The sequence below is a fragment of the Bipolaris sorokiniana genome (genome assembly GCF_000338995.1).
Source record: "Bipolaris sorokiniana ND90Pr unplaced genomic scaffold COCSAscaffold_15, whole genome shotgun sequence".
NCBI lineage: Eukaryota > Fungi > Ascomycota > Dothideomycetes > Pleosporales > Pleosporaceae > Bipolaris > Bipolaris sorokiniana.
This window is the reverse complement of record NW_006911909.1, coordinates 831,313-858,187: the sequence shown is the minus strand read 5'-3', so window position 1 is coordinate 858,187 and position 26,875 is coordinate 831,313. Positions and strand designations below refer to the sequence as shown.

At 50.9% G+C, this 26,875-nt stretch overlaps 12 protein-coding genes across 12 annotated transcripts; 5 read left to right on the top strand and 7 right to left on the bottom strand.

Moving 5' to 3' along the window:
• Positions 1 to 318: 318 nt before the first annotated feature.
• COCSADRAFT_40569 (uncharacterized protein) lies at positions 319 to 1,896 on the bottom strand. The gene is made up of 3 exons (XM_007705932.1): positions 1,721 to 1,896; positions 749 to 1,663; positions 319 to 695 (listed from the first exon to the last, which is right to left on the bottom strand). The coding sequence occupies exons 1-3, from the start codon at positions 1,830 to 1,832 to the stop codon at positions 406 to 408; spliced, it is 1,317 nt and encodes a 438-aa protein (XP_007704122.1). The 5' UTR covers positions 1,833 to 1,896; the 3' UTR covers positions 319 to 405.
• A 456-nt stretch (positions 1,897 to 2,352) lies between these two features.
• On the bottom strand, positions 2,353 to 4,790 carry COCSADRAFT_40568 (uncharacterized protein). The gene is made up of 7 exons (XM_007705931.1): positions 4,399 to 4,790; positions 3,931 to 4,237; positions 3,798 to 3,871; positions 3,666 to 3,750; positions 3,412 to 3,618; positions 3,101 to 3,361; positions 2,353 to 3,032 (listed from the first exon to the last, which is right to left on the bottom strand). Exons 1-7 carry the CDS (start codon positions 4,432 to 4,434, stop codon positions 2,647 to 2,649), a joined length of 1,356 nt encoding a protein of 451 aa, XP_007704121.1. The 5' UTR covers positions 4,435 to 4,790; the 3' UTR covers positions 2,353 to 2,646.
• A 981-nt stretch (positions 4,791 to 5,771) lies between these two features.
• Positions 5,772 to 8,180, top strand: COCSADRAFT_40567 (uncharacterized protein). Its single transcript, XM_007705930.1, has 3 exons — positions 5,772 to 6,258; positions 6,307 to 7,350; positions 7,403 to 8,180. The coding sequence occupies exons 1-3, from the start codon at positions 5,896 to 5,898 to the stop codon at positions 8,078 to 8,080; spliced, it is 2,085 nt and encodes a 694-aa protein (XP_007704120.1). The 5' UTR covers positions 5,772 to 5,895; the 3' UTR covers positions 8,081 to 8,180.
• A 144-nt stretch (positions 8,181 to 8,324) lies between these two features.
• COCSADRAFT_40566 (uncharacterized protein) lies at positions 8,325 to 9,709 on the top strand. The gene is made up of 2 exons (XM_007705929.1): positions 8,325 to 8,799; positions 8,963 to 9,709. Exons 1-2 carry the CDS (start codon positions 8,454 to 8,456, stop codon positions 9,283 to 9,285), a joined length of 669 nt encoding a protein of 222 aa, XP_007704119.1. The 5' UTR covers positions 8,325 to 8,453; the 3' UTR covers positions 9,286 to 9,709.
• A 674-nt stretch (positions 9,710 to 10,383) lies between these two features.
• On the top strand, positions 10,384 to 11,511 carry COCSADRAFT_40564 (uncharacterized protein). The gene has a single exon (XM_007705928.1). It carries the CDS (start codon positions 10,458 to 10,460, stop codon positions 11,310 to 11,312), a length of 855 nt encoding a protein of 284 aa, XP_007704118.1. The 5' UTR covers positions 10,384 to 10,457; the 3' UTR covers positions 11,313 to 11,511.
• A 353-nt stretch (positions 11,512 to 11,864) lies between these two features.
• COCSADRAFT_203146 (uncharacterized protein) lies at positions 11,865 to 13,500 on the bottom strand (the record flags this gene model as incomplete). The annotated part of the gene is made up of 4 exons (XM_007706154.1): positions 13,244 to 13,500; positions 12,920 to 13,193; positions 12,059 to 12,866; positions 11,865 to 11,997 (listed from the first exon to the last, which is right to left on the bottom strand). The coding sequence occupies exons 1-4, from the start codon at positions 13,445 to 13,447 to the stop codon at positions 11,865 to 11,867; spliced, it is 1,419 nt and encodes a 472-aa protein (XP_007704344.1). The 5' UTR covers positions 13,448 to 13,500.
• Positions 13,501 to 14,350: 850 nt separating this feature from the next.
• COCSADRAFT_164265 (uncharacterized protein) lies at positions 14,351 to 15,815 on the bottom strand (the record flags this gene model as incomplete). The annotated part of the gene is made up of 7 exons (XM_007706153.1): positions 14,351 to 14,466; positions 14,526 to 14,854; positions 14,908 to 15,026; positions 15,130 to 15,384; positions 15,434 to 15,525; positions 15,575 to 15,611; positions 15,669 to 15,815. The coding sequence occupies 7 exons, from the start codon at positions 15,813 to 15,815 to the stop codon at positions 14,351 to 14,353; spliced, it is 1,095 nt and encodes a 364-aa protein (XP_007704343.1).
• A 480-nt stretch (positions 15,816 to 16,295) lies between these two features.
• On the bottom strand, positions 16,296 to 17,132 carry COCSADRAFT_30160 (uncharacterized protein; the record flags this gene model as incomplete). The annotated part of the gene is made up of 3 exons (XM_007705847.1): positions 16,296 to 16,509; positions 16,575 to 16,607; positions 16,876 to 17,132. 3 exons carry the CDS (start codon positions 17,130 to 17,132, stop codon positions 16,296 to 16,298), a joined length of 504 nt encoding a protein of 167 aa, XP_007704037.1.
• Positions 17,133 to 17,774: 642 nt separating this feature from the next.
• On the bottom strand, positions 17,775 to 19,696 carry COCSADRAFT_99608 (uncharacterized protein; the record flags this gene model as incomplete). The annotated part of the gene is made up of 2 exons (XM_007706152.1): positions 17,775 to 19,473; positions 19,518 to 19,696. 2 exons carry the CDS (start codon positions 19,694 to 19,696, stop codon positions 17,775 to 17,777), a joined length of 1,878 nt encoding a protein of 625 aa, XP_007704342.1.
• Positions 19,697 to 20,102: 406 nt separating this feature from the next.
• COCSADRAFT_40562 (uncharacterized protein) lies at positions 20,103 to 22,173 on the top strand. The gene has a single exon (XM_007705927.1). It carries the CDS (start codon positions 20,191 to 20,193, stop codon positions 21,715 to 21,717), a length of 1,527 nt encoding a protein of 508 aa, XP_007704117.1. The 5' UTR covers positions 20,103 to 20,190; the 3' UTR covers positions 21,718 to 22,173.
• A 76-nt stretch (positions 22,174 to 22,249) lies between these two features.
• On the bottom strand, positions 22,250 to 24,230 carry COCSADRAFT_126415 (glycosyltransferase family 4 protein; the record flags this gene model as incomplete). Its single annotated transcript, XM_007706151.1, has 3 exons — positions 22,250 to 22,664; positions 22,735 to 23,861; positions 23,920 to 24,230. 3 exons carry the CDS (start codon positions 24,228 to 24,230, stop codon positions 22,468 to 22,470), a joined length of 1,635 nt encoding a protein of 544 aa, XP_007704341.1. The 3' UTR covers positions 22,250 to 22,467.
• A 195-nt stretch (positions 24,231 to 24,425) lies between these two features.
• Positions 24,426 to 25,430, top strand: COCSADRAFT_99895 (uncharacterized protein; the record flags this gene model as incomplete). The annotated part of the gene is made up of 1 exon (XM_007706150.1): positions 24,426 to 25,430. One exon carries the CDS (start codon positions 24,426 to 24,428, stop codon positions 25,428 to 25,430), a length of 1,005 nt encoding a protein of 334 aa, XP_007704340.1.
• Positions 25,431 to 26,875: the final 1,445 nt, after the last annotated feature.

Here is a 26,875-nt window from a genome sequence, read left to right as displayed (position 1 = left end):
TAGATTTAGGTAGCGTCGCAGTGATCTCTGGTCGAATAATTCCGGGATATGACAAAATCAATGAATCGCGACGATACAAAACATACTGTTTGTGTGTATTGTCTACAGTCACCGGAGGGGAAGCTACGCATTGAGGGGAGTGGGAGTTGAGTTGGAGTGGCTCGGGAGTGCTTGGACCATCTCCCAGCCCTACGGCGGTCAGCCTTTCCTGGCCTAGCGCCATGTAACCACTCCCACTGGCCCATTGGCTAACATACATCAGTTACTTCTACAGGTTTTCAAGCCGCTAAATAAATGTGAGTGATGTGGGAGTGCTTTTGGGGAAATAAATGCAAACTCTTTGTTTTGCGAAATATATATACGTCTGCAAATATGCGGTAAATAAACAAATCTCGTACTCTTGCTCTAGAGCTTACTAGCTGTCGGCAACAGCTGGTATCCCTTTGGCTCACTATCCAGTGCATCTCTTGTTATCTCTCCAATATTCTTGAATCCACCAACATTCATCAAGATATCCAAGTCTGCTAACAAGCTCTTCATGACATGGGTGACACCGGTCTCGCCCATAATGGCAAGACCCCAAATCCAGAGCCGGCCAACGAAAACGAACTTTGCACCCAGAGCAAGTGCCTTGACAACATCAGAAGCCGAGCGAACGCCCGAGTCAAACATGATATATGTTTTATCGCCAACAGCTGATGAAGAGTTAGCAAAGGAGGTCACAGAGTCTGATATCTGGGAAGTATACCATCGGCAATCTTTTCCAAAGCATCTAAGCTTGCAACTGCTCCATCAACCTGTCGTCCAGCGTGGTTGCTTACAACGATGCCGTCGAAACCCAATTCAACGGCCTTTTTGGCATCGTTCACACTTTGAATACCCTTCAAAGAGAATGGCTTGCCTCCGCTAAGCTCCTTCCAGAGTTTCATTGCCCATACAGCTTTTTCCCATCTGTGTGCGCGTCCATGCCATACATTGTCAATCCAGAGCGCACCGGCTTCGTTGGGCTGGGCTGTGGAATCAATGCCCTTCTCTTCCAATCTCTTTTGGAACACGGGGTCAGTCAAGCCCAGGTCCGCGCCTACGCCATGGTAGAAAGCATAGTTTGAGTTTGCAACATCGTCGTGTCGCCAGCCGAGTTGCCATGTATCTACTGTAAGGATGCATGCCGTAAAGCCACTGTCCACTGCGCGCTGTAGGAGCGAGCGAGTGAGCTCATCATCATGTGGCATATATAACTGGAAAAACCTGAGGCCCTTTTCACCACCACCGGCAGCGGTTCCGACATCGCCTCGGCCATTCTTCACGCCTTGGTCATTAGCATGACCGACGTCCTCTATGCTTTGTGAACCTGCTGTTGAAAGGCAGTAGGGAAGTCCTAATGCTCCCGCAGATCTCGCTACAGGTAACTCGCCTTGCGGGTTGTAGATCTTATTGATGCCGACAGGTGCAAATCCAATTGGTGCAGGAACTCTGTGCCCAAAGATCTCGGTTGCAGTGTCACGTTGATTGGTATCAACAAGCATACGCGGAATGATCCGGTGTCGGTAGAAAGCCTGTCTATTGGCGGTGTGAGTACGCGATTGGCCAGCATTGGAGGAGGCATAGAACCAGCCTCCTTGGCTAAGCTTTTCTTTTGCTAACTCTTCAAGTTTGCCGGGATCTATTACATATCTTAGCATGAATGAAGTAAGATGCCACAAAGGCAAGGTGACCATACCAGTATTGAATACTGGGACTTCGCCTTCATTCGATTTCCAAAAGTTGTCACGCTGGTACAATGCCCACTGCGGAGTTGTTCGGACTTTCTGGTTAGGGTTGACGGGGTCCATTGTGAGAAAGACTGAGCAGATGGAGTGCTAGGAGATGTGGAAGGATGTGAGACTGAAAATCGGTATAAACTCTTTTGAATCTGTGATCAGACCCAGTCACTTCAAGTCATAGCTTGTTATCTCCGGCACTACCAAAGTCACACTATAATTGTGACGCTTGCACCGACATCACAAATCATGACCAAATGTGATGATGCGCGGACATGGACCCTGGACAGCTGTATTATCTCCGGCATTCTGCATACAAACCCACTCCCGAGAGTTGCAAGCATTAGAATCGAAACTAGGCTGCAAACCGCTTGGATAGTGTGGATGGTAGCTCAATTTCGTAAAGTGCCGGGGTCTTTGGTCGGTTCCGTCGTTGTAACTGCAATGCCGTCCAGATGACGCGTGGTGATGTTCACTGGATGTGATAATGCGCAACTGACGGCATTGCTCTTGAGCACATGCGCACAACAGCACATTCGGATCATTATGACGTCATAGCTTGGTGGTCACAGTCTCTGCGGGGAAAAGTATATGCACACCAATGGTAAGCTCTGTTTCAATAGAACAAAGGTATCATGAAAAAAGAGATAGCTAGGCATAGGAGATGGCGACTCTAGTCCGCCAGGTATCATTCCATAACACTACCCGCATGGGTTCCGTGAGGCTTGTTTCCATGGCCCACTACTTTGATCCTGCAAGAAACCAATACCCGTCATCGCTTGCAAGACAAAAAGATTCGTAACACAGGCACCACATGTTGATATGCATCGAGGTCGGTCTTTCATGGCCCTGTATGAATGCTGTGGCCAGGTCAAGTGAGCACAAGCTACTTCTCGCTTGTCTTCTTGGCTTGAGCCTCTTTCGATTGAAGCTCGGGAGCATCAGACTTTTCAGTCTGTACAGAGGATGGTGACTCGGTTACTTGAACTTTGCTGTCATGCTGGGGGCCAGGGGTGCCTTGACGGTCCTGACGCGACTTGTTGTCGGCCTCCTGGTTGTACTTGTTGACTTGCGAGTCAAGATCCTTGTCCTCATCCTCGTTATCAAACATCTCGTGCTCATTGTCTCCGGTAGAGACTTCTGTACCATCACCGAGGAGGATGATGCGGCCGCCATTGCCGTTATTCGGCCGGAAGCGGCTGTCAAGATCCATATCGATGTCATCAGGAGAATCGTCAATGCGATGGTGAACACCGGGACCGCGGAACTCGGCTACACGATTGTATTAGAACTGAACTACTCTTCCGCCTTGGGCGATTCGGCTGGATCTTCTGACTTGCCATACTCTGGCGGCGCACATGGACCCTCTCCATTCGCAACCCGCTTTGCGATGTCCTCGTACCACTGCTCCTTTGTCCTTCCCTGCAGGAGACCAATAATAATCATCGTCATGTTGTCGCAGCCAACACCTCCAGTGTCGCTGTTCGAGGCCAAGCAGTTGTCCATCATATTCTCGCAAATGGATGCGAGATCCTGCTTTGCGACAATTCCGCGCCTAACAAACTCGACAACGGCTTGAGAAGACTGGCAGTCCCAGATACCTGAAATCCAGTCAGTAAAAGTTTGTGGTCACGGAGACTAGTCCTCTCACCATCACAAGCCACAATCAAGAACTCATCGTCCTGGTTGATATCGTGTATCTCGACGTCGGGATAGGCGGTGACTATTTGCTGTTCTGGGGGAAGATCGGCGCTCTTCTTGAATTCGAAATCGCCTATTGCGCGCGACAAAGCAAGGTTACCGTTGACGCGGCCAAAGTCGACAAAGCCACCTGCAGCTTGAATACGTGCTTTCTCGGCTGGAAGATGTCAGCGGTGGTTGTACACTTTTGGCGTATTTGCTTACCCTCGTTCTGCGGCTTGTGGTCGAATGAAAGGGGCTTTGCCCTGCCCTTGACTCCTAGAACAGTGCGAGAGTCACCGGCGTTGGCCTGTCTGTGTGAGCGTCGCAACGTAGTAGGATGCGGGTTTGACATACGACGTAGATTTTGTCTTTTGTCAGGACGCCGACTGATGCCGTGCAACCAGACACTTCTTCTTCGTACTTGGGGTCTGTTGGCAGGTGTCAGGTGGCCCGTGATGGATGGGGATGATGTTGATAATCGACTTACCACACAGAATCTCGCGATCTGTTGCCAGGAAGCCATCTTGCAGAGCCTTTTTGATGTCTCCCTGTTTGAATGCTTCTTGCTTCGCGACAATCTTGTGCAGCTGCTCGCCAGCATACAACGCCACCTTGTCGCCACCGTGTCCGTCGTACACACCGAAGAAGGCCAGTCGCTTGTCGGTGGGCGTGCCCTTGGTGTCGTCGGCATTGAAGTCTAGTACGGTGGCATGTGCGTCCTCCATGCTGATGCGCCAGCCCTGCATCGAGGATACACCGTAGATGAGTGACTCGCCCTCGCCATTTTCAGATTTCTAGAAAGATGCAATGTCAGCATTTCAGACCATGCAACACAGCATGCGCGCCATGGCCGGGCGATGCAAAGCGACTGTCACCGCGTTTCAAAGGGGGGGGGGGTGGAAAGAAGGACACAGTGCGGGGGCGGGGGTGGGCGGCAGCATTGGGAGGCAATTACCTTGTCGACGACGGGCTCGGAGAGTGTCTGACCCATGTTGTCCGGTATCTAGGAGGACTGGTGGGAAAAGAGGGAAAGGAATCTGAGGGTCGCCGGGGTCGTGGCTGTGAGCATAGAATTGCAGGCAGTGTCGAGGGTGGTGTGTGGGGGTATAATTCGGGAGATGTGTAGGCGTTAAGGCCAGGCAGGAGGAAGTCTAGTGCCGTGCGGTGGAACAGAAATGGAGTCCGGGGTAGAGGGACAAGGAAGAAGAATTGCGTGCTCTAGCTCACAAAGGGGGGTAAGGGAAATTCAACAGGTCGGCGTGGTGTTGTAGGCAAAGAAAGTGACGCTGCGCTACCTGACAGCCGCCAGCAAGGCCGTGCACGCTAGGGGCTGTGGCTGTTTGTTCGAGGCCAAACGCGATGACGAAGGGGAGCGCATTCTCTGTGCCGTTGTTCCCCACCAGCTCTCTTGTTGTGCACGACTGATTTGATCCCTCGTGCTTCAGCCTGCGAATACGCGCTGGCCTAGGCCTGGTCCGCCGTCTTCTGTGCCGCCTTGAGGCTGTGCAGCGCAATGGCTTGTCAGGCAGCCGGCACAGAAACGCTTGCTTTTGCCTCGCCCGCTTACAGGAGCTCGCGTGCCACACACATAGATGGCAGTACTGCCGCTCTGCCTGGCCACCCTTATCGGTTTGCTCCGTCGAAAAAGGAAACTCTTTTTGCTTGTCACAGTCAACCGCCCGTCCGGAACTGCCAGAGGGTCCACATGCCGCGTCGGGGTCCGTTGCTTAGTCCGTCGGGTAGGCTTGAGACACGCGCACACTGCTACACTCACTTTGGACACCCTTCTGGCAAGGCGGTGCTCGCTTGCCGCAGGGCTGCGGCTGTCTCGACCAGCATCGTCGGACCCATGAACGTCTCACCAGGTTGCCATGACAGAGGTCGAGGGAACATGCGCTAGCCCTAACGTTGTTGTACCTTTGCTGATGAGTGCCATCTTTGTCCAGGCAGGTATGCCTGTGTACTTACTTTGCATGTACACATGTGACCGCGACCTCGAACTCTGTCCATACATGATTGCATACATATACAACCGGCCTCGGGAGAGTCCGTACCGACTCTGCATTGTCGGGTCGATATTCCAAGAGCTCGCTTCTACCAATCGCCTGGGCCAAATCTGTCCCAGATGCCCATTGGTCGAGTAGGGTCTTCATCTGACGCAAGGCTGGGCCTCTGGGCTTAGCGGCACCTACAACATCTGCATTATCACGAGCGCAGACACAAGTCATTCTATGGCTCTGGATCCAGTCATGTTCACCTCTCGGACTTTCATCTGATCGCAATCGGGCCTGACGCGCGCCTCGTGCGGAAGATAAACCTCGGAACTTTGGCTAGCGCGTCATGGACCTTCTGGCACCGATCGGCAGCCGAGGCTCACCTCGTAACCTATACTTATTCACTCCCCCAGACAACTTTCCTTCCCCACGAACTCAATCATCAATCACCCATCGCAATGAAGCAAACTCCAGACTGGGTCAAGCAGCTCAAGCCTTCGGGCGCCCAAGGGCATGAATTGCTCGCTGCAGAACGCGCCGGCTCAAACGTGCCGGTGCAGGACCTGGAGGTTCTTCTTCACACTCAACAAGTCATCGACATGAGGCACAAGATCCTCAACATTCTCAAGTCCGAGAAGGTCTTTGACAAGTCACAGAACTACTTCATGGGCAGGATAGACAAGTTCGAGCGTGCTCTTGCAAGAGAGAAGAGGTTGAGGATCTTGAAGAAGCAGCACAACTGGAATCTCGAAGAATTCCGAATGGCTATGGAGCTCGTTGGCGAGCCTGGCCCATATGGTCTCCACGACTCCATGTTCAAGGCATGTCTCCTTCGCCAATTGAGTTAAGCATACATTAACAGTATACAGGTGACATTGGAAGGCCAAGGCACCCCCGAACAGCAGGAAAAGTGGCTCACAAAGGCCAACGACTACAAGATCATCGGTTGCTATGCTCAGACTGAGCTTGGCCACGGTTCCAACGTCCGTGGGCTTGAAACAACAGCCACCTGGAACAAGGACGACAAGACCTTCACCATCCACTCGCCACACCTGACAGCCAGCAAGTGGTGGATTGGATCATTGGGAAGGACAGCCAATCATGCCGTCGTCATGGCTCAACTCATCATTGATGGAAAGTCCTACGGACCTACCCCATTCTGTGTCCAGATCCGAGACCTGAAGACACATGAGCCGCTCGAGAACATCCACATTGGAGACATTGGCCCTAAGTTTGGCTACAATACTATGGACAACGGTTTCCTTCTGTTTAACAAGGTCAAAGTTCCACACATTAGCATGTTGGCTCGCTACACGCACGTGGATCCCACCACCAACAAGTTTGGTCGCCGTGGCTCGCCATCTCTCGTCTACGGTACCCTAACTTGGGTTCGATCGACGATCGTCATGCAAGCCGGTAGCGTACTCGCTCGTGGTGTGACTATTGCGACTCGTTACTGTGCCGTACGTCGTCAGTTCCAGGATCGCGATGCTCCTGCTGGCGAGGCTGAGACTCCCGTTCTCAACTACACCATGGTCCAGATCCGTCTGCTGCCGCTCCTTGCAGCAACTTTCGCTCTTCACTTCACAGGAAAGGCGATGATGGACATGTACCAAGAGAACCAAAAGAAGATTGCACAGGGCAATGCAAGCAACGCACCAAGCAAGCGCGGCGCCGGACCCGAGGAAGTTCAGTCTGGCAGTGATATGCTGGCGGATCTGCACGCTTCATCTTGTGCGCTCAAGTCACTCAGCAGTTCCATCGCTTGTGACGGTCTCGAGGTCTGCCGACGTGCCTGCGGTGGTCACGGCTACTCTAGCTTCAGTGGTATCGGACCTTGGTACTCTGACTACCTCCCTACCACTACCTGGGAGGGTGACAACTACATGTTGACACAGCAAGTAGCTCGCTACGTAAGTTTCATCCCTTTTTATAAAGCCCGCATCATACTGATATTCTTTATAGATGCTCAAGTCCGTCCGCTCCGTCCTCAACAAGGAGAAGCCCACAAACGACACCACTCAGATTCTCTCGGAGTTCCACTCTCGTCGCAACATTGGCTGCGCCTTCGACATCATTGGCTCAGACGAGGATCTCGTCGCTGCCTTCGCTTGGCGCGTCTCTTTCCTTGCCTTCGAGGCCAGCAAGCACCGTGATGAGCAGAAGAAGCCTTGGAACGACCTTCTCGTTGACTTCTACCGCCTGAGCAAGGCTCACGCTCAATACATGGTCGTCAAGACTAACCTCTCCGCGCTCAAGAAGATTGAGCAGGAGGGCAAGATTGACAAGAACCTTCTTGAAGTCCTCATGAAGTTGTTCCGCCTTTTCGCTCTGCACACACTTGAGCAGGAAGGCTCCGAGTTCTACGCCTCGGGTGCCTGCAGCAAGATCCAGATCATGCTTGCAAGGACAAACACAGTTATGAACTTGCTCAAGGACATCCGCCCACATGCCGTCAGACTTGTCGACGCATGGGGTTTCGACGACTGGGTTCTAGACAGCAGTCTGGGCCGCGCAGATGGAAAGGTGTACGAGGATATGTTCTACAGGGCCAGCGAGCTCAACCCCCTCAATGACATTACTGTCGACCCATACCCCGACAGCGATGTTTTATTCAAACGCATTGAAAAGAGCAAGTTGTAGATGACGTTATGTCATGAGTCTGTCTTGATGTTAGATGTATTTGTAAACAATTAGACAAGATACTCATAGAGAAGCTTCTTAATAAGATTACTACTTTCCATCTCTTGTATTTCTTGCTTCCATCTCATTAAACATGTTTGGTAATACATGCTGATGGCCTCAGTTATTCCTTTTCCCGGAAAAACTAATCCGGTTAAAGTGGGGACAAGGCGTCCTGCTTTGCTCTACATACTAACAGCAACACATGATACTCAAATAACATAACCACCCTACTTATTTCTCCTTTGCTACCCCTTTCACGCATAAAAAGTATCAGCATTCAAATCTGGTCCACACTCTTCATAATCACCATTATCCTTCTCCATATTCAACAATGGCTTCTTCCCCCACCACCACAGGCCTTATCCTATCCTTCATCCAACCTACATCTTCCTCTTCCTCCCCCGACAGCAAAGATAATACAGAATTCCTCCTCCTTCCCCAACTCTTCACATCCCACATCCTCGGCACAACCCGCTCAACCCTCTATAAAGCAGCCAATGCCTCATACCCCAAACAACATCTTCTCGTCAGCGTAATGGACGATGTCGCGCACGTGAATGTGGAACAGGTGGCTAAGTTTTGGGCGGGCGAGAGGGTGGTGCAAGAGGAGGCGGATGTTAGGGGGTTTAGCGAGGTGCAAGTTTATGAGAAGGAGAGGGGGAAGCAAGAGGGAAGGGGTAGGTCGTCTTTTTCTTTCTTTTCAATCATTCTTTTCGTTGTTCCTGGTTTTGATGGGTTTGGGTGAAGAAGAAGAAGAAGAAGAAGAAGAAGAAGAAGGCAGAAAGAAAGCGAGATGAATTTGACTGGACTATTACTGACTTTCATCCTCTCATTATCAAGACAATCCTGCACATACGCTCCTTGTAGCGCTTATGCAGCCGGCGCCAGATGGTGCTGCGGACCTGGATGCTTGGTACCACGATGAGCACAATGAGCAAATGTCGAGAGAATCCGGTTGGTTGCGTACGTGTCGGTATTCGTTGATTGCGGAGAAGGGCGGCGATGAGAAAGAGAAGGAGTTGTCGTTCTTGGCTGTTCATGAGTTTGATGAGAGTAACGAGTTGGGGGATACGGTTAAAGCGCTTGAGCCCGTGAGCGAATGGACGAAGAAAGTTATGAGTACGGCGGTGGGGATTGATGCTGCTATTTATCGCAAGATTTGATATTCTTTGTTGCTTGAGGTTTCCTTCTAAAGTGACTCGGATAGCAGGCTCATGTTGTATCTTCATATATACCACCGGCTGCCAAAAGAAAACCTCTTGTAGAAAAGACTACAATTCGACGTAGAGTATCCAGCTAGACGATCAGTCACCAACACCAAAAGAGCCCTAAACCCCACCTCCCTTCATGTCCATATCACCCCACAAAATGTACCTCCAACCCCTCCCACCCAAAATACACCCTTAAAGCCCTAATAGCCAAATCATGACTCACCGCCAACACCCCAAACACCACACTACTATCACTCACATGCACATGCCGCAACGCCGGCAGCAAATCCCGATAACCCGTCTCCTTCACACCACCCTGCTGCATCCCTACCGCCAACCTCTTCGCCAACCTCGGATCTACGCGTATACTCTTAATACCCCGACATATGTCGGGTCCGAGTTCATATGCTGCAGCCATGCAGTTATAATAGGGTGTTAGGTCGAAGGTAACGAGTGCGTTGAAGGTTGGAGTTGCTTCTTTGCGGGTTGTTTTGCAGGCTAGGAGGAGGGAAATTGCTGGTTGGTATTTTCGGGCGCCATGTGGGTGCAGGGGGGAGTTGAGTCCGAGGGAGGAGTAGGATTTTGGGTGCACGTGGATGGCTTGGTGGGTGAAGGTGTGTTCGTAGATTAGTAGGCGGAGTTCGGCTGGGAGACTTAGGAGGGCTGATGTTGATATGGAGTTTCTGTTGTGTGGAGGTGGTATTAGTTGAGGGTGATTTTACGGGTTTGAGTTTGTTGATCTTTTTGAAGTCACACATACGGAGAGTGGTCTTGGGTGGGAGTCTGTGTGGCGAGGCCTTCTGAGATGCAGGACTTGAATGCTACGTCATTCATGGTGTGCAGGGGCAATCCCGAGTCACCGAATTCATTTTGTTTCATAAGGGACTTGAGAGATAACAAAGTATGTAATGTTAGTCTGGGGAGCAAGACGACATGATATATGCATGTGCCGCCATTCGGCGATAAGGGCATGCGGCGTATTATCTCCGGCGCGTCTTTGAGATTTTGGCGCGTCGAGCTTCCCCAAATTTCGTTACTGCGCCGTTTGCTGTGGAGTCCCCAGAACCCTCGGAAGTAAATATCAGATAGACCCGGATTTCCCAAAAACTCGACAAGTAGCAGATATGGCTAAACCAAAGCGCATGAGCGAGATCTTTGCGTCCTCATCACAAAAAGACAACGACACAACCACAATCACGGCCACACCACCTTACTCAAGCGAAGGCCCTACACTCCCCATCATCGGTGCCCCAGAAAACGATTCCAACCCCACGAAAAAGCGAAAAGCCCAAAATGGCACTCCAGGCACCGCTCTAAAGAAACAATCCCAACAAGTCTCCCCACATACCATCCACCCATCTCTCTACGAACCCTGGACCCGCCTCCCACCGGACCTACTCAAGCTCCTCGAATCCCAGACGCGACTGCAAGCCACACAAAACATTGTCCCCGTCGTCTTCTCCAAGAATCAAAATGTAAAGTCTGGTATCAATCGTCTCAAAACATTCCTGGGTGCATACCGTGATCCCGCATCTACAATCGACATGCCCGACGCTTTAAAGCAAGAAGACGTTATCATAGCAGTCTCAGCGCAAGGCGAGGGCACGACAAAACTCGTTGGTATCGTAGACATGGTTCGCAGGATCGTCGCGCCGAGTAGTAAAGAGGAGGTTGGGGATGGATTGGTGGAGACATGGGCTATGTATACGATGCTTACAAGCATCGATATCGAGCGGAAAGCGAGGGCAGTGGAGGTGAAGAAGGAAGAGGTGGAAGAGGTGGAGAGTGAAGAGGAAGAGGAGGCGTTTGAATCTATGGATGTGGATGGGCGAGGAGGGCAGAGAGACAAAGATGAGGTGAAGATGAGGAAGGTACCGATTCTGACGGTTTGGATGACGAGGAAGAGGATTCCGGCGTTTAGGAATGCGTTTGGGGAGCAGGTGTTTGAGGTGCGGAGGTTGGTGGAGGATGAGGATTGAACGTCTAAGTGGATTTTGGAGGAAAGCGAGTTTTTTTATATGATATCAGGGATTCATCCATGGGGAAATGGAGAGTAGTAGGCGCAAGAAATACCTCTAGGATTTAGGACAGAGATCTCTATACAGCATTACAAGTTGTTTGGACATATGAACATTTATGCCTCGACCAAAAGTCAAGGCTCAAGGCTGGGAACGGAGCGGGTATTATCAATCATGTGCACGGCGAGAAGTACTACGTGGCAGACGGCTCGTGGGAACGAGTCTACCGATGTTCACCATACTACACATATCGCTCTCAATCGACTTGCTATCTATCAACTCTACCAGAGAAGCGCAAGGACAACGGGGATAACTGAGATAAACATTTAGCCAGACAATTCCAAGCCAAGGAATGATTACGTTGCAATAAATATGACGTCACGGGTGCAATCTATCTATCCCGGGAACACAAAGCCTAGCAAAAAGCAACCCTTCCGAACATTTGCAGAATTGATATGATTCAACCTTTTATTAATTAAGTAGTTTTGATAAAGATGACCCAATGTCTGGTGTCTATACTTGTATCGGAAACCACTGGTTAAACTGTCCCTTAGGATCATACTTCTTCTTCAGCGTCTGCAACTTCGGAAGGCTAGATCCATAGATAGCCTTGTTAGTCTCGTCACCAAATGCGAAATTAGGATATCTACAAATCCTGTTAGCCAACCATTCTCTCTTAATCATGGAAAACGACAAGTTAAACTTACGTAGGATCGTTCTTGGGGTCACTGCTCCTCGACCACAGCGCTCTAACCTTGCTTCCAAAATCCAATGCTTCAGCATCCAAACTCGCATCGTCATACCACGGGATAACAAGAGCCTGGGCAAATGCATCGCGGCGGAGTGCCTCGTTCAAGGCGACCGAGCCAACGGGCGCCGATTGAGCCTTGGTTAGATTGTAGCGCTCGATAAGCATAGCGGAGTTCGGTCCCTTGGCCTGGAAGCTCTTGTACAAGTCCCAGATCTGCGGCCACTTCTGGGCATTCATGCCCTTGATTGTGGAGCTGAATGTGGGTTTACGGCCGCCGCGGGTGCAGAAGCCAATGTTTGCGTCGTTCCAGTGATCGTATGTGGTGACAATGCTGGAGTCAGATAGGGGGCCGAGATCGTAGAAGGGGGCGAAGGCCTTGCGGCCGCTTTCAAGCGTGCCCTTGCGGAGGAAACCGGTTACAAGGATAGAAGGCTCGTTGAGTGGTGGGCCGCTAGATGTCAAGACAAGGTAGACGCGTTGTTCTGGGGTGAGCGGCAGATCTTCGACTGCTTGCGCGACTTGCTCTAGCTTGTCGGGTGAGAAGAAGAGATTGTTGATGAAGGCAGTGCGGTCTTCAGCTGTTGCTGGCCTCGCGTTGACGGTTGCGGAAACGACGATACCGAAGTTTGGTCCTGCTCCGCGAAGCGCCCAGAAAAGTTCGGAATTCGATGTGGCTGATGCAGTGAGCAACTCGCCTGCTGCAGTGACGACGCGCATCGAAATGATGTTGTCGACTCCGAAACCAACTTCACCCATCAGGTTGCCTAGATGCCAATCAGCTCAAATCTTTTCATGTGCCTGATCAAATCAAACGCACCGTAACCACCACCAAGCATGGCTCCAAGAGCGCCAACGCAGTTGCAATTGCCAGTAATGACCAGGGCACCTGCAGCATCAGCCGATGCAATGACATCTCCGATGCTTGCGCCACCACCAATAGTCGCAGTGTTCTTGTCCGCAGCCACGGTGACACTGTTCAGACCAGCAAGGTCAATAAGAACACCCCATTCGCCCAACTTGAAGGTCTTGCCCCATCCGACTCCCCCGTTCTGTGTCAGAAATGATATCCCAGCCTTTGTGCAGTATTTAACCTCGGGTGCATGTTAGCCATTGCAAAGGCCCATTGGCGGGTAGAACTTACGATTTTCGCGATATCGTCTTCAGCCTGCACAGTGACAGTGACAGAAGGCAAGGGTGCGTTGAAGTCACTCCATCGTGCCTTCACCTCGACGTTGACCGAAGATCCTGGGACCAGATTCTTCAAGTCGGATGCGACATCGCGTTGCTTGAGGGCGAGCGCAGATACCGCGGCAGCGAAGGAAACCAAGAGTGATAAGACCTTCATGGCGACAGGAACAAGGTAGTCGGTGCCGAATCCATGGTAGGCGGCTCAACGGCTTTTTAATTCACATTAGGCCTACTACTCGGTAAGCGTGCATGCCGAAATGCAATCTTCTTTGAGCCGCGAGCTACTAGAACTGCGCAATGGACGTTGCCGCTTTGCATTGACGACTGAGTCGACAAAATCTCATTGTCACTAGCGAACAGGTGCATGTCGAACTACGCTGGCCTAGATCTGGGAATCATGGCCGTTATGCAAGACATGGGTTAATTTATTAATATGTATGCTCGATGGCTAACTTATTAGCCCGACGCCCGCGGGTGTAGCCGCATTAGGGACCTCGCCCTCTGGAGCAAGCCGCTCCCGATACGCTCCCCCACCTCAATTGCCGAGTCAGCCCTGGCCCATGTGCCGCTCGAGAACCCCACGGCTAGAATTGAACAGGGCTGGCATGAACAGAATCCTCGTTGTAGCAGTAGTTCCAGTATAATGTGAGCGGCACTGTGGGGCGGAGCTGCGTTGTCCGTGATTTGTGTAATCTGGATGAGATATCTTGATAATGGTACGTAACTGAGGTTACATTGACACAGGGTATTCCCTGAAACGTTCTGTCGGAAAAAGGGAAAGACGACGTATCATTCATGACTTGGCGTTGGGGGTGAAGGGGGCTGGCAGTGGCGTGGTTAAAAAAAAAGGCCGAGTGAACCATCCGGCTGGGAACGCCACCCGCCAATCACCGGTTAGGGTGCCTGCCACATTCTGGCAGCAGACTACCCGTTTGAGGATTAATCCGGGGCGTATGGAATGGATACAGCAACATACTATTACAAAAGCCAATGCGCTAAATGCCACTGCCCGGGTACCTAAGACTATTGTAGCAGCACAATATACCTGGCTTCGGGCTTATCATTCAAGGGTTTGATGAATAGTGACCTCCTTCCTGATCCCGTGTTTGTCGGTACTGCTTGAAGAATCATGTTCCACCGGTGGAGGAAGAATCTCCTCAGATCGCGTCGTTAGCTCTGCGTGGCATTAGTGTGTGCGTTACTTGAATAGTATGTTATCTAGTTGCATTACGTACCCATCTCATCAATTGACTGGTAGGGCTTACGTGCCAACTTGGCACTAAACGAGCTGTTTTTCGTGCCATGCAAGCCCGATGATCCATATCCACGCCCTGAAGACCCATAGCCGTAGCCGTAGCCAGTCCGTGTCTCTTCTTTCGGGTAGAAGAAGAACCAAATGGGGCGTAGAGTTGGCAAGCATGCGCACACGAGGCCTAGGGATAACTCGATGTTGGTCCAGAAGAATACGGGGGCTGTGTAATAAACGACATCGTCGGGGTGTTTGATGTACTCTTTTGCTATCGAGTACGTCGCTACAACTCGGGTGATGCTTACAGCGCAGACACTGTTTTGTCAGTTATGCCGTGGCTCTTCATCCTTGAAGATTGAATGACTTACGCCGCGCCCAATGAGAGCATTACAATGACTGCTATCTTTCTCTTCATTTGCATGCGCACGCTCATGACCATGGGTATGGGAAGGAAAAGGATGGCAAGGTCCGCCAAAACGTCAGTGTACTGCGGGACCGGTCAGCATAGGTTCTGAAGTCGCAATTCCAACCAGACATGAACCAGTCCCCCGCTTAGAAGAGCCAAGTAAATCGTGTAATGAGTGACTCACAAGTAGTGCCAAAAACATTGGTACGGTCTCGACACAGCTGTTCCCGTAGTAAGGCTCGATAAAGACGGTGATAGGGTAGCACGTAAACAGATGTGAGAATGTGAAGCTGATGGTCCAGGCTACCACATACGCAAGCACGATGTATACGCAAATACGGAATTTTCGCACGTCGAAGATGGTCTTGTAAAGGATTAGGATTGACGACTTGACGAGTCCGAGTCCAACAATGGAGATCATGTTGATAGCAAACTTTGTCTGGGGACATGTCAGCACAAAGAGTTACGCAATCATCGATCCAACTTACTTCCTCAAAGAATATTAATCCAGGGTCGTCCATAATTGGTTGGCCATTTTCGTCAAGAGGCTGATGGGCACCTAAGTAGCCATGTATCGCCGCTTTTCGCAAAGTTAATGATTATCTGCGATGTTGATCGAACCTACTCACTGGCTAGCTGTAGAAAACAGCACGTTAAACAGACCGCCTGAACTTAGTTAGCTGGCTGTCTTTGCATGCATGTACTCTCCGCTCATGTACTTACCAGAGCACCTAATGTGAGGAAGTCGTCCCATCCAATGCGTTTAGATATCCGCTTCGCCCATATGCGCAAGCTGACAAAAAAGGTTGGTAGAATGGCGAAAGCGATCGCCAGACCAATCATTAAATCCTTGGAGTAATTATGATTCATCGTGGCTATCGCAGTGAAGCCTAGATGAAATAGGGTGTAGGATATAAAGAACCCACTCAGCGGATGGCAGACGGGTCGTCGCTGTAATAACCAATAAGTGCTCAGACAAAAAGGAAAAGCAAGGACATAGTATGAAGTAAAGAACGTTGGTTTTTGTGAAAGCTGGCTAAACGGGCAGCCACCATCTACATAGACGGCATCAAATGACCAGGTGCTAAGCCCAATACTAAGAAGCGACCATGAAGAGGGATCATTCCCTGAAACACCCCTCGACTATAGCAGTTTGCGGCTCGATCTGCGCCTTGAACAAACGACTATTCCATCCCTCCATCCAAAACTGCACTGGACATTTCCTGAGCCTCTCTGCGTCTACTGACCTTTTTTTTTCTTCCAGCCGTGTATCATGTAGGGGGGAAGATACCATGTCCCATGTAATCTGCGGACCAACCAAAAGCAAGTCCCAAGCCCTAGTGGCATTCCTTAGATGGCCTGCAACACCGAGGGAGGTGAACAGGGCTTGCGACGGAAGCGACTAGGATGTTCGAGGGAGCCTGGGGATGAGTTTTTACCACTGTGAACAGGTTGATAAGTGCGCCGACAGGTAACGGCGTTACAAATCTTCGAGTTGCCGTGCTCACCAATTCGCGCACTGCTTATTGAAGAATGCATGGATGACATGTCATCTTCATGCCATCTGCATCGCAACAGCAAGCACTCTCTGCACTTTTTACATCTTCCATATGACCTCAGGAGACTTACGCAGTACTTTTGGTGTTTCCAAAATCGCATAGCCTAGAAGGCAGTCGCAGTAGCCCCACGCATTTGCGTGATGAGGCCAAGATTATGGTGCTTGGAAGTGGGCCCCTCCGAAACGGGGGGATGTTGCAGCGCCAAGCCACGGGATGCTCAGGATCCAGTCGGGCCAATCCTACTGGCAGGCGATCATGCCCAGTTCGGCGTCATGTCGACTGAGCAAAGACCCGAGTAACCTTGTGGCCATGATCCTGGACCCAATCCTATCGGGAAAGCGGCTGAGGCTTGAGAAACTTGGAACGCATACTTATGTCCTTGGGCGCATCTTAGTTCCAGGAGAATATCGTTAAAGCTGACGTGGGATTGGAGGCGGGAGTGTGTGAGACGGTGTGCCAAAGGGATGTAGATGCAATTCCACTCGGCCAATCTTGGAGAGACCCCCTGGGGTGATGGGTGCATGGCGGTTAGTAGATCCATCACATGAATACCATTCGGTATTTTCGTCCGACTTGCTTTTTGTGCCTCAAAGGATTGAATGCAAGTAGTCGGGTGGATCCGATTCATGGGCAAGAAAGCAGGGCCATATTAATCTGGGGCATTATTTGCATTATTGTCCGAGGTGCTGCCGCTACACCTGCTGCTTCTACACACATTGCAGCAAGCGATGTGATCTCAGACCCCATATATGTATGCAGGTCTTGCCGCCCGGACGGGAGTGTGGCTTGTTTTGACAATGGTGGCCGTCGAAACTCTGAAGATGAACCGCTGTCTGTGGGTTTTCTCACGGCCTTGGCTCGGAGGTACTCTCTCCCATTTTCACAATGCCAGTAGGATGAGTGTCTTGGGGCATGTGCACGCTGCTCTAGGCTGCTGGTGCTACTGGATACTCGTTGCTGTGGTAGGCAAGTCCAAGATACTTCAGGTTGGTTGTTACCGATGATCCGCTTGGTATTTTAACCTAGATAAGTGGGGGGGTACCTCGTGAGGTTGAAGTTTCCGGCTTACTCAGATTCACATATGTAGTATACTATGCTAAAGCCTTTTATTTTATTGGTCACCGATAGGGTCGTTCGTCTTTGAAACATACCAGGAAAGTCTCTCCCTCCTTCATCCAAATTGGCTGGGTAACCGAGCCCCCTCTTCGGATAGCCATGATCTTGTGACGCACAATAGACATCTTCTTGCTCCGCCTCTTCATTAATCACATCACTTCTTCTCGGAAAGTACCTGGACTTTGGGATACCCATCTACTGTTCTGCCCGGCCAAATGACCCTTCGAATTTTCAATCTTCTACTTTGCTCTGGTGTTTGGTCTTTTTCATGTTTCGTCTCATCTTCCTGGGCTATGTGACTATGAGTGCGTGATTCTTCGCAAGGTTGGATTGACTCACCAGGTTCATCTGCGTTGTCATCATGTTCCTCTGTCGAGGTTTCAAGCTCATCAGCAGATGTAACGCTTTCTGAATCCGCTGGTTCGCCAAGGTTCTCGGCATCTGGAGACTGTCGATGCCCGATACGCTGCTCCTCCTCCGCAAGGAGCTCCATATCTCGATCGAGGGCCTCTATTTCTTCTTGAATGGCTCTCTTCTTTTCCCGATGAGAAATCTGTTTGTTCCACTCTGCATGTCCCTTCTCATCCTTGGTGCTGGCATTATTGACAGTGTCTGCGGGATAGCCGCTAAACCAGTTTTTGACCCTGTGTTCTTCTTCCTTCAGTATGGCCTTGAAAATCCTGCGGTCAGGTTCGAACTCTGGATCTGTCCAGTAAAATTTGCTATTCCGCGATCGGAATTCACGATGGAAGTCGCCAACAAGGTATAGACTGCCCGCCAATACTACAGGTCGGTGTCTTTTTGATATGAACTTCGCTGCACACAATGCTCGCAGCGCACCCTGTTTCGGCATCGCCATTCCTGTAACCCTAGGTTGTACAGACTTTGCTATTTCAAGCAGTTGATTTGGATCCATTGGCTTTACTGAAGGCATGCCATCGACTGGAGCGAAAGTTGTAGTGACGACAGTGTCTCCTGGCTGCAGTAGTATCCTCAGGTACTCGTGTGCATCTTTGCCCTCAGTCATAGCAAGCACCCAAGTAACTGGCCATCCATTTTTACCCGGAAAGCCCTCGCCAGGTATCTTGCCCTTACTGTGAACAAGACGAACATAATCTTTGAGCAACTTGGCAGCATTTGGATTGTGAGCTCCATCGACTAATATCCGCGGGCCCTGCGAGTTTCTGTCGTCTCCAAAAATGATTGGCACTCTAATCAATTCCATGCGGCCAGGATTGACCAACAGCCGTGACTTTAATAAAAAGCGCCCGATATCAAAAGGTCGAAAATCAAGCCCTATGCTTTCCACAGCTTGCCTGGCAGCAACAGCAGCCAAGACTACGTTGTCGCGTTGGACAGGTAGTAAAGGATTAGTGAAGGTTTTCCAGTCGTGTTTGTTGAACAAGCTCTTCTGGAAATCTGAAGGTTCATGGGTGAGACGTGGGCCTGCTTGGATGGTCTTTGCGTAGTCGTCAATTACGTCTTGCACGTTTTTCTCGTTCCTCGGGTTGATGATGTAAGGCACGTTGGGTCTGAGGATGCCAGCCTTGTGAAGCGCGATCTCTTCTAGAGTATCACCAAGAAAATTTTGGTGGTCACGGTCGATTTTTGATATGACGGAAATTGCTTGGTTATTCAGAATGTTGGTGGCGTCCTCCCTGCCGCCCATGCCAACCTCGATGACACCAATTAGAATTTTCTCTTCATTGAAGATGTGGAACGCAGTAGCGGTCAAAATCTCAAAAGGAGAGGCTGGAATGCCATCTCTCTGGCTGAGATCCCGGTAATGGCTCTCGACCTTTCGGAAGAGCAACTCGTTAACGGGCTGATTGTTGATGGTGATGCAGTCCCACCTGCGGAGGTTAGACAACGAAGGGCCAGGCGACGGTGTGCCTACCTGTCTATAAGATGGGGAGAAGTGAATTTGCCAACCTTGATCTTCTTACGTTTGATCAGGTGCGAGGCATGATGGCAGATGGATCCCTTGCCGTTGGTACCAGCAACGTGTATCGACTTCCATGGGAATTCTACATTCCTCAGGAGCTGGCTGATCCGTCCCAGGCCGGGCTGGATCATGGCCGTCTCTACGAGGGATGGTCTGAAACGAGGTTCCTGCAGGTGGTAGTTGACTCACTGTGGCAACTGGACCAGAGGCTGCGCGCAAAAGCGACTATACCGCAAGAGGCAGTCATGGCTTGGCGAACACCATCGCGCCTACAAGAGACGACCAGTTGTTAGGGAGTCGCAGCCTAGGGGCTGTGCAGAGGGTGAAAGGAGTATCAGAATAGCATGGCGAGGAGGCGCATATAACTAGTCTAGTATTTTGTGTATCTGAGGGCTACCTAGGCACCTGTTCGCTCAATTGCATCCCGTCGGCGGTTCTCTGCGCATCCCCAGACGCTTCAGCCTTACTGTCGCTGCACTGTTTTTGGTGGGTGCGACCTACGCCGCTCCGCCGCCTTAGTTCCCTCCTCCGACCATCCTCAGCCCGCCCGTCCACGCGCGTCACCATCAACAACACAACTCCACTCATCTTTCCCAAACACTTGCAACCCACTTTTTGATGCGCAATGGGCATTCCCATCGGATGGAACATTAAGCGCGACGAGGCAAATGACAAGGACGTACTGAGAGCCGACTTGACGGGCCATCGCTCACCCATCCGCCGACGCGTCAGACCGAACAGATCGCCACGACCGAATAGCACGCTTGATACTGAGTTCCTCATAGCCGCCTCTGGCTCTGCTCCCGTCATCGAATGGATACCACGCTCGTCGCATCGCACGCGCCTCGCGCCACCACCAGTGCCTGAACTCTCGAGAACCGACTACCGCGGCAACGAGGCTGCGGCCAACTCACCTGCACCCCTGGGCCCCAATAGCACCCTGCATCGTTCGCGCAATCGTCTCGATGAGTTTATGCGTTCGTATGCGGCGCGCAGAGCCTTGGAGACTGATCGCTCCATCGCTGTTTTTACCCCCGGCTTTGCGCCCGCAGCAGGTTCACAGAGCTCAGAATCAGACACGATGCACGGCGCGCGAGAATTTTCCCGCATGCGTGAGAGGGCGTCGTATCGTCGCACTGCCCCTCTGAGATTGACCCGTTCACGGAGTCCCCGCGCTGACCGATCTGCGGCAAGAAGTGATACTGCAAGCGCGCCCGAGGAAGACCACGAAAGCAGTGACAACCACGCTGTAGCCTTTCCGCCGCTGCGTAGGATGGGTCGCCGCACTATTGCCGATGGACCATTACCCAGTAGCTCGTTACGTGAGTCTTGGAGTCCAGTTCCTGCTCTTGATGGCTTGGGCGACCGCAATCGCAGCGTCAGTCCGCTTGACGACCAACTGCACTGGGACAGCTTCCTTACGACGGTGGTTGATGACCCGGTTGCACCAACTGCTGCATCGTCATTTGCGTCAGCTGCAGCCTCAGCCTCGTTCTCAAACTCCCACTCAAGCTCGCGATCGGGAAGTTCAAACTCGGCAGCATCCTCACAAACCCACCTTACAGTTCCTTCGCGACTACCAAGTCCTCCACAGCACGACCAGTTCCTGCGCGCTTGCGATACTTCAGATAACGACACGGCTTCGGATACCGAAGAGGAAGAGACAGACGTGCCTGCTCCCATGCGCCGCCCCCAGCGGGAGCGCTCGAGGGATGGCTCCAGTCCCTCAAACTCGACGGCTCCCCGTCGCCGAATGCGTCCATCGTACTTCTCCAGCGACCCTCCAGCCCGAGATGCAGACCGCTACTCGCTCCGTGTGATTGACCGGTCCCGTGACTCCAGCGACTACGTCCACAACTACTACAGCCGAGGCAACTGGAGACACAGCCAGACAGAAGAGCCGCAAAGACTTCAGATGTCCTCACAACTCGATGGGCCGGCTGACGAGCCTGCGAGCACAAGTGAGGCAGAGACTCCCCCGCTCACACGGGCCGATTCTACGCCGTTGGACCAGGAACTCCGTGACGCACGATCATTGCTCGAACGCCTTGCTTCTCGCGAGGATATCAGCGACGACTTTTGGGCTTCAGTTGGTCTCACACGATCGTTTGCTGATCCGGTTCAGCGATTCCAGGAACTTGAACGTCTCTAAGAAAAAAGGACTAAAAGAGATTTTTTTCCTACCATCATATACTGTATGATGTGTCGTTTGGCTAGGCTGGCTCAGCAAATGACCATCATTCCTTTCTTTCTTGCTCTTCTTTGGACATCGATGATAATCAACTATCTCCTCCTCTTTCACTATACATATCACAATCTTGGTAATCTGCATTTTTGGGGCACCCCGGCGTATTTGGACTACCTGATGCTTTTGTTTTTTTATGCGAACACTTGTTGATGAACAAGGATACGGAGGGGAAGGCGACGGGGACAGGACGAACAATCATGGCATTTCATGAATTGTATACCCATTGGACTTTACTGCAAAGCCAACAATTAGAAGGGCAGTATGAAGGTAAACTGCTTATAGCCTGTTTATGTATTATCTAGATAAAGCTAGTTGCCCATTGGATTAGGAGAGCCATGGATGAATAGGGAATACTAAAAGCTTTATTCTGCAACGTCCTGATGGGCGATTGCCTTTTTTCTTCTGATCCTTTGTCTTGAACATTTATCTTTCACTGGTGGTGATTGAACTTTCAATTGAATGCTGGATTCTTGTTTCCTGTGGAATAAACATGTAACTATGGTACATCCCTTGCTAAATGCTAACTCTAACGTGTGGTATCAAAAAGGAAGGAAAGAATGCAAAAAAAAGTATTAGTTCGGTACAAACGCCACGATCACATCCTTTTTTTTCTGACTGACGAGAGGTAGAAAGATGTAAGAACAGCTTACCCCTTCACTTGGACATCCGCTCAATTTGTAGAGCGACCAACTTCTCCGCGTTCTTGATCCATTTGTCGGCAAAGGTCTTGTCTGTGAAGCGCTCAGCAGACTTGCGCGCACGGCGGCGCATATCCAAAATCTCCTGTGGCGACAGCGTCAGGGCTTTGCGGAAGCCATCTGCATACTCTTGTGCAGTGGTAGCATGGAAACCTGTACGTTCGCGTTAGCAACAATTTAACCTGCTTTGGAAAACTTCAATATCCCATGTATCAAAACTTACCTGTAGGCTTTCCGTCAACTTCTACTACAATATCCAGTTTCGGGCCACCGGTATTGTTGACAACAGAAATCATACCCGCGGCCTGATATTCGACCACGCCAATGCCAAAATGTTCGTTCCACATGGCATTGACTCCGACGCTAGACTTGCGCATCCACTCCAACATGAGGGGCCATGGCGCATCGCATATGAACTCCACGTTGTCCTTGATGTGCAACTCGTGCGCAAGAAGTCGCAGCTGGTAAACTCGTTTTGCATCATCGTGCGAGTTGCGCACCGAGCCTATCAGCACTAGCTTCGGGGTCTCGTTGCGGTATGCTGGAAGTTTGGGTTTGGAGTGCACAAATGAGGCAAAAGCCTCGAGGATGAGTTGGTGGTTCTTCTCAGGTCGGAATTGCGCAATGTAGAGGAGGTATGGACCACGATTCTTCTCACTAGCCTCGGAGACTTGGATGGCCTCTGCGACTTCTTCAACTGCGACAGGTGGGAAGACGACATCGATATCGGTTAGCTTGCTTCGCTTGCTGCGGTATGGCCCCCAGAGCGATTTGACGTGACCTTGTGTCCATGTGGAGTTGGTCATCACTACATCGATGGTGCTACCGACTTTGCTATAGAGCTTTGCGAATAGCTCCCAATATTTCTTCTTTGCCTGCCCACGGTATCCTGACCCAGTCCCTGCATGAACGCCCTGTCCCCCCACTTGTAGCGAGTCGAGCATGTCGGTCGAGATGGTTGGGTAATGTACGTATGCGCCGGTCGGAACAGTGGGAAAGAGGAGTGAAGAGAGACCAAGAGCAAATGCGTATCCCATCGTATCTATGAAGATGTCTGGAACGAGGAGCGAGAAGGCATCGTAGGCAAGTATCAACGACCCGAGAGACTGTCCTAGTAGGGTGAAGCGTGGCCATCTGCTTGCGAGTACCCAGTCGCGAGTTGTCAGGTAGAGGAAGTGGACGGTTGGCGGGTACAGTTGGATGTTGAAGCGATCCTTGACTCGCTTGAGTATCTCTGCCTTGTCAACATCGTGGTCACCGGTATACACGATGCAAGTAGACTTTGGCCAGCGCTTTTGGTGTGCTCGGATGGCAGCCCAAAGGACTCGTTCGCCGCCACCACCCGCATTGCTACCAAAACAAACTATCAGCGACTATGCTCCTGTGTTCTGAGGCTCGTCATGCATACCAGAAGGGGTGAAAGAAGCCCACGATGCCGTCCCAGTCGCCGTTCGTTTGGCCAACCTTGACTGCACTTGTTGGAGGTGTGGTCCCCACCTGTTCCCAGTCGTCATCCTCCTTCTTCTTGTCTTTCAGGTCGGCCTCATAGGCTTTGGTTTCGCTTGCTACCCTAGCCAGTAAAAGCTCGCGTCGTGTACGGGAGGATCGACGGAGATGCTGTCCCACTAGTCCTGCAACAAAGCGTAGCGTCTTGGAGAGAAAAAGAGCTGCCACAAGTGCAGGCACAAGCAGCGACAGGAGGACGAGCAGCACACTCATCTTGGTCAGAGCAGTGGACTGTCAATCCATGGAAGGTGAGTGTTCCGGCAGCTGTTCATGCGGTGGGATGACGGTTTCTGGCGCCGGCCCGGGGAGCATGGGACCCTGGCGCTAGTGGTTAGTGGGGCGGGCCATCTTCGTCTCGGGAGTCCGACATGTTCCTGTGATGTCGCGACCTGAAAACACCACACCACCATGCTATCCTCTTGCTCACTACGGCATCCAGCATACCAATTGCTTTGGAGGAACGTGTTGGTATCCAGAGCTTCGCCATGTCGTCCCTTGGCACGCTCATTTCATGCCTCGACACCACGGCAGGATCCCATCATTGATGCTATCCTCTACCTTCCGCACGAGATGATATCGCTGATCCACACTGCTGTCCCCTGGCATGCTGCCATCCCCCTCAGCGCCTTTCTCGCTCGCGGTCTGCTTGTCACTACCGCTGGAACACGTGCGCGCGCTCTCATGGCACGATACATTGGTCTTCACCCGTTGCGACAAGCTCTTGCTTTCCAAACGCGAGACGAGATCCTGAAGCGGGGTAATTTCCGGTCGCCTCAGCAAGCTCTAGTCACAGTCAAGAAGGAAGTCAAGGACGTCACATCAGCATTGGACAAAAGGTGGAATGTCACCCTCTCGGGTCAGATCAGTTGGACATTGGCGCAGATACCCATCTTTTTCGCCATGGCCGAGACTATACGCCAGAAATGTGGCGCCCAGGACGGATTGTTGGGTATGACCATGTCCATTTTTAGAGGCGAGAGTACGCGGATGACGACGGAAACGGGCCAAGTTGTTGCACGAGTGACTCCCACCGACTGGTTCGAGCCAACTCTGGCCACAGAGGGTATGCTCTGGTTCCCGGACCTGCTTCTCCCGGACCCAACTGGTGCCCTTCCGTTCATCGCATCGGGAATCATGTTTGCAAACATTTACACCTCGAAGAACACCGTTGAAAGTGGTGCCAAATGGCCAAATGTCCTTCGGCGAACCTTGCTCTTTGTTTCGCTTTTGATTGGTCCACTCTGTCAGAACCTTCCCGCGGCTTTAATGCTCTATTGGTCATCAAGTACGGCTTCTGTCATGCTGTGGAACGCGTGGCTGGACCGAAAATATCCTGCGCCACGAGGTTACACGGCGTGCAAAAGGCCACTTCTCCTTCCGCCAGCACCAATCTCAAAATTATGCAGGGTGTAGATATTTAAACCCTTGTCTTACATGGGGTTGATCGATTCTGCACAGCCACCTGTCTGGTGATAGAGTACTGTACACGAACCCTCGTTTTCTGTTGGGCAAGGCAGAAGTGGATGTCTTAGCGAGGAATTTACATGCAAGATACCCGATATCTTTGTGCGACTCTAATCTTACTCGATGTCTGCACTAGGAACCAGTGCACTTTCAAGATGTTAACAAGGCTCGATGGACAATGGCCATTGTTGCCATGCATGATCAGTTTCAAGAACCTGGCTGAAGCCAACGGGCACTGTGACAAAAACCAACGCAACTACCGCCTCGGTCACTGAACATCGCCAAACAAATCAATGTAGTGGACACCAAAAGTGAATCGCCCATAGCCATTGTGTAACAGCTACTTAACTGGCGGAGCCGCTACCACATAGCTATAATACACAACCCATTATACTACTAGACAGTCCAGGCTGTGATCCACCCTGTACAGCCTGGGCTCCACACTTCGATATACCATACCGATGGTTCCATAAAGTACGTTAAATCAATATAATATGATATAGTTACTACCAACCGATTTATCATAGATTCAGAACTATATAGAACCAAAACATATATTCTTGAGAATAGACTCCGGCTTAGAACCGCGGATACATCCCCCATCTGAACACGGGGCTTTCCCTGCAAAGTCGCGTTACTAAGAGACTGTGGGTGTGCGGCTGGAGTCTACTTTTCATCTACTAGAACCAGGACTTTCTCTATCAAGTCATTTTTTTAATACCTGATGCTGCCAGATCGGGGGGGGGCGACTTGAATTGTTTTTTTTCTTTTCCGAGAAAAATAATCTGATATGCTATACGCCAAACAAATAGAAACAAGTCAAGTCAACGGTCCGTATAAAACAAATGTAAATGAAACCATTGCAGAGAGAGGCTGGGTTTTCTAGCTTCAAACAAAGGAGCTGTTGTTATGTCGAAAGGTCGCTTTTTGGACACTTATTCTCCCTTTTTAGCAAGGAATCAAGACAAGAGCGATACTTGTAAACACCAGTAGATGAACAGAACACGCACATTGCATTGTCTGCTCTGTTCTTATTTTCCTTCCTAACCCATATCCCCCCCTCACCCATTTGTGACTTTTAATCAAGAAGAAATGCCAGCAATTCCTCTTTTAATCTATACGTGTGGCCCGATGTTTCACCCACACATCCATGACTACTGCCATTTCATACAAAACATTAAAATGCATATCCCATGCATAGCCCATTCAATCACGTCGATTCCACCAGTGCCCCATCTATCCAGCTTTGCCATTCCCACCAACTAACCCACCAACCAAAAATTCCCATATTCAATCAAGCAGAAAGACGCCTACTACATGCAAATAACGAAATAAAAACACAAAACTTCAACGCCGTATTCCCTGGTATGCAAATTTGCAAGATACTATCCATG

Coding starts and splice junctions, on each gene's coding strand:
- COCSADRAFT_40569 (XM_007705932.1), bottom strand. CDS start 1,832: ATGGACCCCGTCAACCCTAACCAGAAAGTCCGAACAACTCCGCAGTGG. Junction 1,664..1,720: donor AGTCCCAGTATTCAATACTG/GTATGGTCACCT, acceptor GATATGTAATAG/ATCCCGGCAAACTTGAAGAG. Junction 696..748: donor TTTGGAAAAGATTGCCGATG/GTATACTTCCCA, acceptor ACTCTTCATCAG/CTGTTGGCGATAAAACATAT.
- COCSADRAFT_40568 (XM_007705931.1), bottom strand. CDS start 4,434: ATGGGTCAGACACTCTCCGAGCCCGTCGTCGACAAG. Junction 3,751..3,797: donor CAAAAGACAAAATCTACGTC/GTATGTCAAACC, acceptor TCACACAGACAG/GCCAACGCCGGTGACTCTCG. Junction 3,362..3,411: donor CTTGATTGTGGCTTGTGATG/GTGAGAGGACTA, acceptor ACTGGATTTCAG/GTATCTGGGACTGCCAGTCT.
- COCSADRAFT_40567 (XM_007705930.1), top strand. CDS start 5,896: ATGAAGCAAACTCCAGACTGGGTCAAGCAGCTCAAGCCTTCGGGCGCC. Junction 6,259..6,306: donor TCCACGACTCCATGTTCAAG/GCATGTCTCCTT, acceptor AACAGTATACAG/GTGACATTGGAAGGCCAAGG. Junction 7,351..7,402: donor CACAGCAAGTAGCTCGCTAC/GTAAGTTTCATC, acceptor TATTCTTTATAG/ATGCTCAAGTCCGTCCGCTC.
- COCSADRAFT_40566 (XM_007705929.1), top strand. CDS start 8,454: ATGGCTTCTTCCCCCACCACCACAGGCCTTATCCTATCCTTCATCCAA. Junction 8,800..8,962: donor GGGGAAGCAAGAGGGAAGGG/GTAGGTCGTCTT, acceptor CTCATTATCAAG/ACAATCCTGCACATACGCTC.
- COCSADRAFT_40564 (XM_007705928.1), top strand. CDS start 10,458: ATGGCTAAACCAAAGCGCATGAGCGAGATCTTTGCGTCCTCATCACAA.
- COCSADRAFT_40562 (XM_007705927.1), top strand. CDS start 20,191: ATGGGCATTCCCATCGGATGGAACATTAAGCGCGACGAGGCAAATGAC.